Source organism: Xiphophorus hellerii, chromosome 12 (genome assembly GCF_003331165.1).
Source record: "Xiphophorus hellerii strain 12219 chromosome 12, Xiphophorus_hellerii-4.1, whole genome shotgun sequence".
Classification (NCBI taxonomy): Eukaryota; Metazoa; Chordata; class Actinopteri; order Cyprinodontiformes; family Poeciliidae; genus Xiphophorus; species Xiphophorus hellerii.
The window spans coordinates 32,652,764-32,669,494 of NC_045683.1; the positions used below are offsets into that span (position 1 = coordinate 32,652,764).

Genomic DNA, 16,731 nt, shown 5'->3' on the forward strand with positions numbered 1-16,731 from the left:
ATGCATTTTCCACTTTGAACCCTGTATCATGGTTTGCAATCATGGCAATGAAATAGATTTCACTGTGACTAACTGTATGCACTTTCATCTTAAAGACTTGAGAAGAGGCTCAGAGCTTATCTACTGAGCTGTGTTTCTCTCCTAGATGAAGCTACTGAAGGAGCTACTGTTGCCTTTAACCTTTAACTTTAACATAGAAAGTACTCCTAGATCAGTGCTACTGTGTTGTTGTTTTGTTTGTCTGCTCAGTCTTCTGAAAGCCCCCAGTTGGTCCTAGCAGATGGATGTTCACACTGTTCATGTTGTGGTTCTGCTGGAGGTTTCTTCCTGTTAAAGGACTGATCTTGTCTGCATTGTTTGATAACTCGGATAAATTCAGAATGAATGTAACAAACTTGGAATTTTTCTGTATGAACAGATTTAACGGATTTTATTCTAATTATTGTCCAGTTGCATGTCTTACTTTAGACAGTCTATCATTTGAATAAACTATTTTAACACATAGAGATGGCCATTGTCAATTCAATGACTTCAAAGTGCCCAGATCACGTGAGTGCCGAACGAGCTCTCCACTACTATGCTTAACAGATACTGCAAGGTGTTTGTCAAAATATGGGGCTCAAAGCAAGGCACTTTGCATTATGGTCCAATGCTTTGGTCGCTTTAGTCCAGAGTATATTGCTCCAAAAGAATTGATTTTTATTCACTTTCAACTTGAACATTTTTCTTTCTCAGATCATCTACTCCATTAACAAACAAAGCACAGGCTAATGTTCTGTCACAGAACAGAACTGCCACCTTTTCCTTGTACCTTCATGTGTCTGTGTACAAAACAGTGAAACAGCAAGAACACGGACTGGCCTCTACCTTTTCTCCTGTGTTCATCTTCTTGCTGGCAGAGAATTCTTTCAGAGAGCGAGTTACAGCCCTGCTCAGAGTGACATGATAAGGAAGAGTTAGAGAAAAAGGCATGAGAAACTCTTCTGAGTCCTGAAACAGAAAGCACTCACGTTGACACCTCAGCTATGTGTTTGTGTCTCAGAGTCAGCCACAGGTCATCATCCTCATCCAGAACCACCTCCTTCATTCGGGTTTCTCCCATCCCACTGGTCTCATAACTGAGCGAGAGCGGAAGCAGGATTAGCTGCAGCTTTTGTGCACAGAGAGTTACTTATTAACTCTACTGTAGCAAATACTACTGTAGCTAATGTGATGGATGTTAAAATTCAACTCAACATCCATCACATTCATCAACACATTTGTGTTTTAGATTTACATCAGTACGCCTATTGTTGTATTTCGGTGGTCAGACAGAGCAGGGAAAACCAGTTTGAGAACCCAGTGAACACTGTCCTGCATGTTTTCAGCAAGTCCCTGCTTCAAGAAATCTAAGAAAGAGTGGGTTGGTGTTCAAGCTGGGCCACAGCTGGCTAATGGCCTAATCCTTTAAATCAAGAAGGGAAACAATGAAAAAAGCAGGATAATATCTCTCAAGGATAGTGGAACTATGGACCAGAACCAGAGATTAAAAGTAGTGTTGTCAAACATTTTAAGTACACCTTGCTGCTGGACGGAACCCATTTTATTACTTTAGAAAGACCTTAATCTTTATGGCATAGATTCCAAATGGTGTCAGCAAGATTCCTCTAAAGTGTTGGTTGATAGTTACATGATGGTTTTATCCATTTGTCTTGTATTCAAAGACAGTATCCTACATATCATAGCTTACAATGATTGGCTGCCTAACCTATCATTACCTTGATGCTCAATTCTGCTCAATTTCCATCTCCCTACAGTGCTTCATATGGGATTTCTTTCATTGAGCTAGATTTCTCCAATTGAATTTGAACCGGACCAATCAGCAAACAGAAGAAGCAGTTGGGAACAATGAAGTCAATTTTCTGCACTGTTTTAGAAATATAGTTTGCCTATGTAAGGTTGTAGTCTGTCAACGGCCGTGAAGGAAATGAACGAAGTCTTTTGGTCTGTGTTTGCCACACAAGTCAGAAAAAGAAGAATGTCTCTACAGAGGAAACTGTAGAACATTTAATTTTCCTCTGGGTTCAATAAAATATTTTTGAATTAAACTTAAAAAGGGAGGGTGTGAGTAGCGTGTACACAAGTTGGGTTGAAGGTGCTATGCCCCTCCTCCAGGCTCCTATAGGTTGTTTCTGACCGAGCTGTGAATTGCTGCAGATGGCACCTGCAGTTTCCCATTCTGACAAAAAACTCCTGCTGATAGCATCAATCTGAAAGCGCACGGCAGCGCTACGTGTCAGTAACTGCCAAAAATTATCCTTTACATGCAGTGAAGATTCTGAGAATTTAATGTTTTCTCTCTTTTTTTAAACAAACTGAAATTAATTTCAAAAGCACTAAGTAAATAAGTCTTTTGTGAATGTGCATAACCAAACATGTACTAAAAGTGCTAGATAAAATAGTTGACTATAAGGCCTTGTGTAGCATGTGTACCTGTAGACGTCATTTTCAATGCCCAGCAAGTCGTAGGCCATGGCCTGCAGTGTGAGCTCATGCAAGAGAGGGGACACAGGGTCAAAGCCACGATCCAGAATCACCAGCTGAGTGCGACACTTGTCTGGTCCCTGAATCAGAACATAAACAAGGCATTCACTGCATATGATCAACAAATACTACAGCAGATTATTTTTTTTAAATAGTAAACTGAAGGGTACAGGCAGCTGCCAAAGAGTGACAACAGAAAGTGAGGGTGAGAAGCTCCAGTGCATCCAGTAAAGGCAGTAAATCTCCAATGTTCTCTGGGATTTCAGAGCTGGTGCCAATTATCTGATGATTAGCTCCTGCATATATCTAATCATCTGAGGCAGATTTAACATGTGTGTCAAAACACAACATGTTAGGGAATGTCTATTTTCAGAACAAGTTTGTTTATGTGTTGATTACTAAACAGTGTTGGGGTAGACAGTTTAATAGGAACAGCATTTTGTGTTTAGAAACTCTAGGGAATTTTATCACATTGGCACTGTATCATTTATATCCTCTTTTTATTTCTGTTTAACAAAAAAAGTATGCAAAGTTTCAACAGATATTAATAATCTACTAGCCCACTAGCCCACTGATAAATGAACACATTATGAACTATTATACACAAGGCTCACGAATCACATAATAAAAGCAAAGTATTTGAAAAATAATGAAATGTTGAATTTTCACAGGAATGCTGATCCACAGAGCTGGGTCTCCTGGATTCTGTATAGCTTAACTTTGTCATTCGTCTACTCATCATCCTTATGAATTTCATGTTCATTTTGGACCTTATAAGAATGCATTTTAACATTTTTTTGTACGGTGGAAATGATTATACAAAAACAAATGTCAATAATTTTGAAAAAGAAAAATATGTGAACCAAGTTGATAGTTTCTTGTCAAAACTGTTCAAAGTCTAAATACATGGTTAGTTCAGCATGAACATTTGAATAAACAACCTTTCACAAGTTGCAAATAAATCACATAAATTTGGTAGCTATCCACAAAACCATCTGTAGTTCTGTCTGGATTCTTGGTTCCTTTCTTGACAGAAATCAAGAAGATAATGTAAAATAGTTGCTGTCCTGTCAGAGATCAGGCTTTTAAGCACAGCTGCAAAATTTCTACCGAGTTCAGGTCAGGGTTATTCTGGAAGCTTGATGTAATGCTTTATTCATTTCAAATCCAAGTTTAATGTATGTTTCAGGTCATTGTTCTTGTGTAGAATACAACATTACCAATTTGTTATCATTTCAACCCAAACTGTAACCCTTCATTTTGAAACATTAACTGGAGTGTTTAGGAGCAGTTTAGGAGCAATCATGGCTAAATCCCATTATAAACCGGAAGATCCTGGGAAAACTAGCTTTGATGTTGACAAACCATGCAACCAAGAAAGATGCAACCTTTTTAGAAAGCATGTCTTTCTCAGTCTGCATGTTTTTGGTTATGAGAACATGAAGTTACGTAGAAGTTCACTTTCTGGATTCTCTATGTAGAACTATTCAGCCATAACAAGAAGAAGAATATTTGGAGGTCTCAAGTTAAGGCTTTCCATCTAACAACACTCTACCAATTGTTAAACAATTGGTAGAGTTGTTTAACAACAATTGGTAGAGTGTGGCAATAGTAGTCTATGGTATGGCATCAATACCATGTTACCATTGGTATTGATGCATCACACAGAATGAGGGGAACAGGACTACCTCCAAACTCATTGACTTTACCTTTAATCTGAAGCTCAGGTTTTTATACTTGGGAACAGTTGGATGTTCCAACAGGAAACTGATCCCAAACAATAAATTAATAATAAAATTAAGGCTTTTCCTTTCTTTTTTTTTTTTAGGATGTTTTGGCTTCTTTGGCCTTTATTTCACAGTAGATTGACAGGAAAGTGGGTGTGAGAGAGGGAGAAGACAGGTGGCAAAGGTCAATGGGCCGGGACTCAAACCCATGACGGCAACTCATGAACTCATGGTTTCTCTGCATCTTTCTAAAGAACATGTCTCCAAAAAGTACAGTTCACTTTAGTGCCTTTAACTTTAATACTAGTAAAGCATTGGACTAAACAAAATCCAAAATAAATACACATGAACACCTAATGGTTTCTAAAAAAGTCTTGAAGTTGCATGTTATAGTCATTTCATCCTAAAAAAACCAAACAGCTAAAACCATTTTAAAAATCCCATATTTATAATGTTATTCGTGTTAGTGTGATTGTTCTCACTGGCAATGTATTTCCATACTATACCTCTCCCATAGTGGGGTCATCAGCCTTGTATCCGTCTAGTTTCTCCTGAAGCATCTGGGCAAGAACTGCACAGTCTTTGTACTCCCTGACACAAAACATAGATAGAGATCAGCTCAAATCCTCATTTAGTTCTAACCACACATTTCTAGAAGAGACACTTTAATTACCTTAATTTTTTCACTGGTTCACCTTTTAATCCTAGTTGTTTGAATCATTATGATGTCTAAAGTTGTTTTTTCACCATTTACCAACCTTTGAGGAGTTTTGGTAACTCTTTTAATGTCGTAATGGATTTGAGACTGTAAGTATAAGGAATGTGGAGCACATGTGCAACTTTTCTTCACTCTTTTTCCAATTAAATAAAAATTGCTTCAAATCTAAACTCAAGAACAGGAAGTCTTCACATCACATCAACCCACATCAGCCAGGGTTAACATTATTGGGTCAAAATAGAAGATGATACAAATAAACAGCCTTTACTTAAAGTTAAGTTCACACTCTACAGGAAACAAACAGGTAGTAATTACAAAGTTTGTTACTTATTCCTGTTAGTCTTTTTTTAAATGACAATGTATCTGATTACAAGGAGTTCCAACTTTAAAACAAAGCAAACAATCTGGGCCTCTGTTTAAATTGAAAATTCAGTGTAGAAACCAGAGAACATTAATAGAAGCTTCATCATATGGTGAATTATAATTCAACTGATTTTATTCATTAAAATCAAATCACCTTAAAGGACAGCAGGGAAGAAAGGATAAATAGAAATTGTATTACTTTGTATTTATTTGCTTAACACTCAAAACATAAATGGTCACCACTAAAATGGATGTCATTTTTATTTACTCTTTTTTTCTCCTCACCTCCAAAGGATGTTGTCTCAAAGCTGAACTAGTTACTTCTGTCATATCAATGCAAGGAGAAACAAAAACAGAAAGCTGAAATGCTTTGCTCTCACCCTCTGTAACGGACTCCAGGATACTCTTTGAGCGTTGCACACAGGGTGGCTATCTGTTCAGCACAACGCTCCAACATGTTATTCTTCACATCAGCTTTGAAGGGGCTGTAGAAGTCCTGGAAGGCATCCACTTTATCTAGGGAGAAGACCTGAACAAAGATCATAAAGGTTACAGAGGATGTAAGCACTAATATCATGTGGATATTTTATGCTGCTGTGCTGGAAAGCAATAGCAGTATAAACATTTTTCATGGACCAAAAAACGTTGGTTTCATGGGTTGTCTGTGTAAACCAAAAAACGTGAGACTTAAAAGTGATCAAACTAAAAGTGACTGTAACTCAAATAGTCACTTGATGCACTTGGTTTTAGTTTACACAGTACAAAAAAGGCCCAACAAACATCAAAAATGCAGCTTGTGGGGGATTTATTCCACGTTTGCAGGCAAACAACATAGTACAACTTTTCACAGGATCTCTGGCTGGATCTCCTGCTCTGGTCCCTGCAATTGCTTGACTGCCTGATTACCTCACCTGCTCCCATTGAGTGAGTAGCAGACTGACTGACTACTTCACTGACTGTTCACTGCCTTACTGTTTGACTTATTTACTCATTGGCCATCTACCGGTGGTACCCATCAATCTGTCCTACCTTGTGGTAATGTGCATGCACACACTGTGGCGCACACTGATGAAGCTTACTCAGCAGATTTCTTATCCAGACATCCAACCTGTGGAAGTATCGTTTCGTCTGTTTTATTTTGTCAAAAATTACAGTAAGCTTTAATTAATTTATTTTATATCTCACTTTTAGTTAAGCTGCTGCTGTATTACTTCATGTTTTAAGTTTACATGACAGGCAGCTTTTTAACATATTTGTAAATGGCTTTAGTTTGCTGTCTGCAATGTCATTACTATAATGTAAACATGAAAGTTATTGCTTGGAGTCAACCATGTGAATCAGGACAAAATACGTTGGTTTTGTGGGCTATGCTGTCCATGTACTTTAAAATATAGTTAAATAACACTTATTTTTTATTAAACCGTGTTAAATAGAGCATGTTGGTAGGAATATTATGTGGGATTGAAGCTGTATGAATACGGTAATATTAAGAATATCCTATAATTTCAGGTGCACAGTGACCTATGCAGTCCGCTGCATTAATGCAAATAAAGAGTTTGCAGGGATCTGTTTTTGTGGATGTCTGTGTTTAATTTAATTTCAATAAAAACTTGTTTCCCCTGTCTGATACTGTTTCATTCTTACAAACACCTTTGTATTTAAAATATTTTTAAAAAGGTAGACTTTTCTACATTTAATAATAAAAGTCTAAGGAATCCAAAGTAATAATAAGGCAACTCAAATACATTTGTTTGTTAACTCATTTTATTTAGTATGTTGCAACTTAAACCATTAACTTTGTTGGACTAAGATGCCCTATTTATTCATACTTATTTAAATGGATTACATATTCATATTAAAATTAAGTCAAATTAACTTGAGAGGTTCTTATTTAAACAACTTCGATCTCTACTGGAGTTACTCAATCCAGTAGAGATTGAGTAACTATAGTTACTCAACTGATACAGTTTTGATTGCACAAAGCTGTATGAGTCATATTAACACAACAAACTTTGACTTTTCCCATTCAGTTTTTATTAACTCAAAACTGTAGCTTCAAACATAAATCATGACTATAAAAGCCATTATCAAATATCAAAGATTGGTCTTTTAAAGCTGACACCTTAAAGGTACTTAGTTATTTGTAATTTTATTCAAATTGCTAACTGCTTTTAGAAACATTGATTTAGGTTTACATCAATAAATTAGAATGCTGTACAAAGTCAGAATAATTTCAATCTTTTAAAAGCAAATTATTTTATTTGTCATGAGTCATAGCAATCACAGAAGATGCATTTTGATTATTATTTTACTTGTTCACAATATTCTGATATATTGATGTACACCACAGCAAATACAAATATAGCTGAACTACAAGGATTCAACATTTATCCATGGCAACAGTAATAATGCAACACTAAATGAATGAACTCAAAAAATCTACAACACTTTCCAGGATAGCTCAGATGCACAACATAGATTAGCCCAAACAAACACACCAGTGTGTCTGTTCATAAGTGATAAGTATTTCCAACTTGATCCTCAAGTACAAAAAACATCTGGTGTGGTGAGAAAGGAACTCCTGCAGGATCCTCTTCTTCATCCACATCAGCCACCATAGCAACTGCATCTTCATAGGACTCCTTTATATCCTAAAATGCCACACAGAGTGCAAAATTATTGAGCAATAATATCCATATCAAAGATGTAAAAGTGAAAATAAAGCTACATTTTTTTGTTAAACTTCATTCCTTATTATCTATTTTTAAAATTCTGATGAGCAAATTAGTGTAATCCTCAAGTATAACATACCTTGCATATTTTGAAAATTCCTGAAGGGAATAAGGGAATTGAAAAGGCCAGCCAGGGATGCTCCTCTTTTTGCATGCATGTGGTTTTTGTCCTTAAAGAATATTTTTAAAAAAACATGAAATTTGGAATTATAATGCTAACAATAGAGTAAAAGTGTTTTGAAGTACCTATTTTGCATAAATATGGTCCATATTTTCATCAGCTCCTCCAGTTTTCTTCTTTGTGTAAACTCGAATCAGCTGAGAAAGATATACAGCCATGCTGACTGGTAATCCAGTGAAATTAGCAGTAGAGCTGAGGAGAGTTAGCAAAAAACATGAAAAAAATATTGCATCATATGCTGGGTGTAGAAGTGAAAAACTGTAGTTAAAATGATTAAACTCTATTTTACCATGATGTTGTATGCTATGTAGTTTTGAAATACTATTTTCCCATATAAGCCGCCAATCGCTATATTTTAAATTTATCCAGGCCGACTTTAAGCAATGCTAGGCGGCAGCTGGGCTAGCATGGCCCATTTTTCTGCAAATTAACAAAATAGTTCAATCAATTCACCTTCAAGTTCTATATAAACATTTAATAGAATTAAAGAAAAAAGGCTTACCTCGTAATTTTCACACTGAAGTTGCTAAAATTCTTTGTTGAAACTTTCCTCTAATGGCCGATAAGTCCAGGAAAAATAGTCCCAGTCATCACAGTGATCACAACTTGAACAGTTCAAAGCAACAATTCTCAAAATAAATGATAAGCATATGTGTACTTATTGTAAATGATTTAGAAAATGAAACTGTTTGTTTTGGATCTACTCAACTCAATTTATAAAAGTTACTCTTACTATTTAGCTGAAATGAGTACAAATAACTAACTTCTTTTTAGTAAGAAGCACCACTGGGTTTTACAGTGTAGCTTTTACTGCTCCTGAACACATCCATAATGCATTGTAGTCTATCTTTGATAGGGCAACTCAAACCAAATTTAACAACACATGAGGAAATTACTCTTACTCAGTATGACAATAACTAATGTTATTTTTGACAACCAAACTTTTCCAAAGTCACTGTCTTATACAGTACATTATATTAAAATCCTGCATGACAACAAGTCTAATTTGAAAGAATGTTCCCAAAACAAAACAGACACCATGTTACACATCATCTCCAGCACAACTGAACACATAATCAGAGCTCCAAGATATGTAGTAAACATCTGTATACAAAACTCAACTGTTCTACAAGTCTTATTCTCATAACATCCTCTATCATTAATGATAATGTGGATAAATTTTCACCTGCCATGGCACATCCCAGTCTAGCCTTTGTCTTACCTGAGACTCATAGGGCAGGAAGGCTATGTGGATCTCAGTCAAGGCCTTCATGGCTTTGGAGGCGCGGGATTTGGTCAGCAGTCCAAACAGTGAGTCTGGGATCGCTGCAAAGTATCACATTTCAATCAGTTATTCTCGCCTAAATTTTGAGAAAGATTTGCTTTATTGATTTATTTTCTTGATACCTAATTAAGTTATATTTGGATTAGAACATATTAAAAGAGAATATATGCAAATAAATTAGGGTTGCAATGATTCCTCGAATGATTTGAAAATGATTAGTACCTTGAGTACTAATTTGCCTGAAGGAATTAGGATTACTTTAGGCAAATTATCTGCCTTGAAGCTTTGTTAAATTATGTTTTATTATTTGGCGCACCGTGTTCCGGTCGGGTGATTATTTGTGTTGTGCAATGTTCTCACTTTTGCCTATGAGTTTTTGACGAAATCTAAGTGCTAGCAGCATAATGTCCAAATTTCAAATTCGATCCAAAGGTATTTCACTGACTTATGACAATGTCCAGGTTTTTATCGTTTTTCAGGGGATCAATAAGAATCCTTAAATTGACTGGAGAATAGATTTTTTCTTTCTTCACAAATGTCTTTGTGAGTCTGGTTCTTTATTATTGAATTGAATATTAATTTCAGATTTTTGTAAAAATGTTGTCCAGGTTAACTTAAAATATGAGCTATTATTGTTACAGGTTAATTTTCTAAATTACAGAAAATTGCTGGGAATGCTCAAATATGAAAACTTGGCTGATGTTGATATCTAATATTAATACTGCTGTTATGGCAGTATTTACCAATATTTTATTTGATACATTTTTTTATTCGATTACTCATCAGCAAAATCAATTATCAACAACAGATAGTGCCATCCAGAGGGCTGTTTCACAAAACCAAGACAGTGGATTATAAATTGGGATTTTCCAGCTATCCTCCTTAGTTGAGCCTCTATTCAGTTTCACCAAAGCGGTAACACATAGGTTACCATGGTGATTTATTCTGTGAAGCTGGCTTGCACCAGACCAGGCTACCAGCCAGGCTTAGTTAAGCCTAGATTCTTTTCTGTTCAGTCAATGATCACACCAATTAGAAATCAGTTAGTTTTGTCCATGACTCCATTTTCAATTTTATCACCCTGCATTAAAATACAACTAATTCATTGTGGTTTTTAGTGAGGTATTATTATTTTTTTAACATTATAGTGTTAGAAAATACAGATTCTGTTACTGAATGGTCTATTAAAGACAGGAAGGCCTTTAATAGACTGTTGCAGTGATGAGGTTATTAGAGAAATAACTGATAAAGAAACAAATGTATTGTAATCAAATCAAGCCATATTAGTTGTACATGTCAGATCAAACCCTATTTCCATCATGGGAGAAGAAGTGGAGGTGGTCGAGGAATATAAATACCTCTGTGTTCGCCTGGACAACAGACTGGACTCCAGACACAACAATGAAATCGTCTATAAGAAGGACAGACCAAACTGGACTTCTTGAAGAAGCTAAGATCCTTCAAGGGTTGCAGCAAAATGCTGCAGATTTTCTATAAGTCTGTTGTTGAGAGCGTCATCTCTTCACCTAAAAAGACTCAATAGTCTGATAAAGAAGGTTGGTTCTGTTCAGGGGTCGAGTGTGTTAATGTCTCCACAAAGTGGGCAGTATAAGTGAAAGAGTATGACAATTTTTTAATACATTTTAATCAACTCATTTCTGTATTTCTCTCTCAATTCCAAATACAATTTTATTTCAATATTTTTTTTCACTTGATGTTGCAATGGAGATCAAATCATTTTTTTTCCCCAATATCATTCCTGACTGTATGCTTCTGAGTTTGATTATGTGCTCCTGCTCCTGGGCCACACTGAAGCTTTAGGATGCATTAAAATGTTGCTTTTTTTACAGTCCTTCAACAACATAAAATAGAAAATAATTAGCACAACAATACGAGGACTATAGTTATAACTAAAGACTCTCAGCCAAACCTTTACTACATCAGATGGAATGGAAACAATTTGTATTTGGAGAAGGTTAAATGAACTCACTGTCAGTGAAGAAGACATGAGCTGCTCGGTACCTCGGAGACTGAGGGTCTCTGAAGTCTTCAATCAGACCCTCAACAGACTAAAACAACACAAAACTATGTGACACCTTCCAAACTGTGATGGGGAACAGGCAGCTCATCGATATAAAAAGGAGTTAGTTGGGTTTCATATAAACATACTTGCATGAACTCAAACAATAAGTTGACACATATCTTCTAATCTTTGATAAATATAAAGATTAGACTTTCAATAATTGGCTGGTCCTGAATTATTTACCTCATCTGATGGTGTGATTAAGTAGATGGCCTCCATGCTGGGCAGAGGCTCCCGCCGCTTGTTTATGTCTTCTACAACTGAAGAGCACAGGCAGTAAAGGTTAAGCCTCATCACTCATCACTCAAATCTATAACTGTATGTGCTGATCTTATTTAAACTATTCTATCCAACATTTATTATGATACAGTAAGATACTACAATCTGCAAGCATGCCTTATGGTTCAGTATAAAGCACTGAAATAATGGTTTATTGATCATCATAGTCAAGTCAAAGAGGGGCAGTAAAACAGGAGAGAAGCAACAATAACTTTATATCCTGGCATCCAATTCTTGTTTTTAAAGATCTTTTAAGTTATTTGTTGCATAAGAATTCCACACAGAAAAAAACTGTTCATTAAAACTAAATCATTAAAGCCCCAAATTATTAAAAAAACAACACTCACTATATAATAACATTGTCAAAAAGTGTGAACGGAATAAAACTTTGAATCAATAAAATGAAGCAAAATTGATTTCACAGCTTATATAGAATCAGACGGAGCTTACTGGTGATTCCCTCTGACATGATGTCTGTCATCTTACAGCAGGATGAAACCATCCTCATGCTCAGCTTGTCCACCACCAGGGCCTACAGCACAGTTCCACATAGCAAGAGGAAGATCCACATTCCACTTGAGGTCAGACTGAAGAATAATATTTGATGAAAAATGTGATCAGAGCAGCACAAATACCTTCCATTTTCCTTTTTCTCTTGCCTTCTTAATCACGTTGTTCATTATCTCTGTAAAGTCAAGAGACAAAAGGTGAAAACAGCAGTAGGAGTTTAATATTGAACCCACATTAATTCACCATCATTTGCAATAAAATTTAAAAACATTTTTGCAGCTTTTCCCGGTCAACTGCAGAGCTTCAGGACATGATTATAAATAAATAATAAATGTATCAAAACATATTTACAGCCATTTTATGAAATCTTGTGATTGTGTCAAGTTTATCATAAATGCCTTGTATGGTTCTGGCTGTAAGGCTGATTATTGTGTGATCAAAGAAGGTTGGATGAGGTGAAAAGTTTCAGAGACAGGTGCAGCCCCAGAAGTTCATAATGAAGAAGGCCAGTTCAGTGGAACCTCTGGAAATGATGGTGCAAAAAAGGACTCTTCATAAATTCAAGAAAATTATGGACAACCCTGAGACTGTCAGCCAAACATTTACCACATCAGATGGAATAGATGTGGTATAGAACAACAGAACAACTTCAGTCCAGAGATCCTTCCTGCCCACAGCCATTGCATGATCAACAAAATGTTTCTGGATCTTTCTCCAGATTTGTGCCTCAAAACCATCCTGTCTCTGAGGTCTACAGACAATCTCTTTGACTTTATGTTTGGTGTATTACCTTTGACATGCATTGGCATCTATGGGCCCTTATATAGACAGGTGTGAGTCTTTCCAAATCAAGTAAAATCAGATGAATTTACCTCAGGTGCGCTCCATTTCAGCTGTAGAAACATCTCAAGACTTTTCTATTAGAATAACTATAAATATTAGAATAACTATTTTGCCAGCAAACTGAAGGATCAGTTTTCAGGTTCCAGTAAGGTCTGACTCAGGGAGATGAATACAAATGTAAGTTACATTTTTCAGACATAAATTGTTTACAAACAAAAATCATGTCTAATTTTCCTTCCATTCACATGTTATGGCCCCTGGCCTTTAGAGCTGTCTAGGCTCTTTTGTTTATGCAGGTTCAGCTGTGACAGCACACCTTCCTCATTGGCTGCCTGGACCCTGCAGAAGAGCAGCGACACCATTAGAACAGCAGGGGAATCAGACTCTGATGAGGCGCACCTGCTCCCTATAAAAGACTCCTGCAACCCAGCTTGTAGGAAGAGGTTTTGTTCAGCTGCATCACCTTAATTTGCTTGCTTGTAACTGTTGACTGTCTTGGGTAATTTTGGAATATTTTGGTTCTGATGACCCATTTTGTTCTACAGAGCAGTTTGACTCTGCTTTTGACTGCTTATAATCTATCTAGAAGCTTGTGTTATGGAGGCTTGGTGTGCCCTTTGTGTTCGTTTTGAGTTTACTTTAGACTGACTTGGTTTTTTTGGGGGGGGTTGGTCATTTAATTAAATTATACTTAACCCTCTTTTTATTTTAGTCCTATTTTTGAATGTTAATTGGGTTAAGTTGTGCTGTACTTTGTTTGTAAAAAATAATGTTAAAGTTCACTTGTTTCTTGGGACACTTTATGTTACAACCCTGATCCCCTAGACCTCGGGGTCGTGACATTATATATTCTACATGATGTTGTTCCAGTGAAATGCATTGAAAGAATATGTAATATGACAAGGCAATGACTGCCACATTAATCTCTGAGTTAACACAAAACATTTTGCCTGATACCATGTGGTCTGAAGAGTAGGATGGAATATTTTGTTAGAGTTAGACAAAACACTGTAAAATCTAATTAGTTCACCTTACTTACAATATGCAAACTCATTACCTCAAAAAATTAAGCAAAGTAAGATTAAGATCAATAAGAAAGCAGTACTAAATCAAGTAGTACAACTGACACAAAATAAGTTCATGTAACTCATTTGTCATGCATTGTGTTAAATTGTTTTGTGTGTGGACTGCTTTATACAAATTTCTTGAATGAGTCTTTGCCCTTCTTCTCTCTCCTTTATCCTTTAGGTTTTATTGGCTCTACTGGCCTTTTCTTGAGACAGGAAAGTGGATAATGATAGAGAGGGAAGACATGAAGCAAAGGTCATCAGGCTGGGAATTGAGCCTGTGACAACATCCAGGACTAAGGCCTCCATACATGGGTTGTTTTACCTCTGAGCCACCGTAGCACCGCTGTCTCCCACTTCCTACAATTACATCAGCATAAAATATTCTAATAAAATATACAACAAAGGTTAATTCACTCTCGACCATCACTGTCGCTTGTGTGTCAGATTTACAGGAAGACCAGAAAAACAATACAAAGGTTCCGGTTTGGGATGTCTGCATGTAGAAAAAATGCAAATAATTGTATTAATGGCCAGGAAAAAAAACATTAAATTAGTTGACTGGTGATATCTCTAATCATAGGTCAACACACAGTGGTTGTCCTGTCTTTGACAAGCACAGACTGTTATTGTTAGCAACTAAAGTTAGCATAGTGCCAACAGCTTAGCTTAAGATGAAATGATACATTGACATGATCTGATGTTCCCCTGTGTGAATGTGCTCCTGTTCATGGAAACGCTGGGATTAGTCTCTCTATCATGAGTCAAATGAGATAAATTACTGGCTCCAAAAAAGAAAAAACAACTCAAGTCAAGCATTTGTACTTGGATGCATGCAGCATTGAGTCAAAATACTTTCCAACACAGGAAAAAAAAAGCACAATTATCAAATCGCTACTTTTCTAAATCAATCCAGTTCAAGTGAGTTGGTGAGTTAGAGAGACTTTTCAACCACAAATTCCAAAATAACTTACTGAAAGTGAATGTTGATAGTAATTTGATGAAAACTTGCTGTCAATTTAAATTTTCTATTATATACCATGTTTGCATTTGCAGTGTTTGGCCAACATAACTTTGAATTCTTCCACAGCCGGACCTCCAAAGCAGAAACTGAATAAACAGCCCTAACTGTGGCAGTTTTTAACTGTGATAAGCAACGACTCTCGCACCTCAGTGCTGACACGGACACTGAAAGTCTTTCTCCAACTGTAGTCAATACAAGCGTTTCCAGCACTGTGTAAGTCCAATCTGTCAGATGGAGAATGAAGAGACTCAGTAGGAGGGATCTGCTGCAATCACTCCACTAATCTGCTCCCAATCCTCTTACCACTCCCTGCCGCTATTTCTGTTCTCTTTCTGTGTCAGTGGGTGACGTCACATGTAAACAGGCTGGTTCTAGCTTACACACACACTGAAAAACACAGGACACTAGAGTCATCCAATAGGGAGACACTATGAATATTGCACAAATATACAAATGTAGTAACTTGGGCTTTGTCAAAAATTTAATGACTACATTTTTGACATTTTGGGGTCCCCTTGAGTCTTTTCTGCTTGCTCCCTAGGATTTTATTTTTTTTAAATTTTTTATTATTATTATTATTATTTTGTTTTATAGCTCTATTTATTCTTGCCTGCTTTTGTTTCTCCGCTCTTGATGGCTGAGGGGTGACGTGGACTGTGCATGTGGGGTATTTTGTTGTAGTTTTTTTTTGTTTGTTTGTTTTTATGCGTGTATGTGTGTGGCGCCACAGGTTTCTTCTTTGTTCTTTACATTGTAACGCATCTAAAATTAATAAAAATAATATTAACAAAAAAAAAATTTAATGACTGTCCCATCCTGTCTATGTATCACATGTGATATGATGTGATAACATGATGTGCAGGGTATTTGTTGGACTATTGTACATACAAGCAAAAGTAAGATTTTATTCCAAGGTGATTATTTTTGTTCTGATCAGATCAACTTTTATGGTTTTCCATGAGGTCCATGAAGAGAGCCCAGCAACTCATAGGAGGAAACTTTTAGGTTCACATATTCATAAATTCTTCAAGTCTCACTGTTTTTATATTTTAAAAATCCCTTTTAGTGTGCACCTTATGTACACCAAAAGGGAGGTAGTAGCGCGGGAGGTAGTCGCGGGGGTAGCAACTTTCTTAAGTTGCTACCCCCGCAACCCGACCCCGGATAAAGCGGAAGAAAATGGATGGATGGATGGATTATGCATACATGCTTTAATATTCACACTGAAGATGCTTTTCTTGATTTGAATGTTCAGCCATGCCCCCACACTGACACCAGCTAAATCTGTGATGGGTCCAGTGTAGACACAGTATGAAAATGGGTTTTCTGCAAACTGTGTCACCTGACTTGAAACCTTATTAGATTGGAATGTCTGTCTCGTGAAACCTGTAGTGTT

The 16,731-nt window shown here is 36.4% G+C and overlaps 1 protein-coding gene and 1 long non-coding RNA gene across 4 annotated transcripts in view; both read right to left on the reverse strand.

Moving 5' to 3' along the window:
- Positions 1–16,731, reverse strand: part of stxbp1b (syntaxin binding protein 1b) — a 28,609-nt gene that overhangs the window by 8,925 nt on the left and 2,953 nt on the right. For 2 of the 3 annotated variants that reach the window (XM_032577904.1, XM_032577905.1), the window contains exons 2-11: positions 12,527–12,576; positions 12,342–12,423; positions 11,796–11,872; positions 11,520–11,598; positions 9,467–9,570; positions 5,712–5,860; positions 4,757–4,841; positions 2,473–2,603; positions 1,011–1,118; positions 868–928 (exon numbers count right to left, since the gene is read on the reverse strand). In XM_032577904.1, the coding sequence (XP_032433795.1) occupies positions 868–928; positions 1,011–1,118; positions 2,473–2,603; positions 4,757–4,841; positions 5,712–5,860; positions 9,467–9,570; positions 11,520–11,598; positions 11,796–11,872; positions 12,342–12,423; positions 12,527–12,576 (926 nt within the window). Of the gene's footprint in view, positions 1–867; positions 929–1,010; positions 1,119–2,472; positions 2,604–4,756; positions 4,842–5,711; positions 5,861–9,466; positions 9,571–11,519; positions 11,599–11,795; positions 11,873–12,341; positions 12,437–12,526; positions 12,577–16,731 lie in introns of those variants that run through there. The other variant, XM_032577906.1, reaches the window with a different exon arrangement.
- Positions 7,354–9,460, reverse strand: LOC116729405 (uncharacterized). Its single transcript, XR_004341147.1, has 3 exons — positions 8,310–9,460; positions 8,143–8,233; positions 7,354–7,982 (listed from the first exon to the last, which is right to left on the reverse strand). It is a non-coding gene; the product is annotated as an uncharacterized LOC116729405 (long non-coding RNA).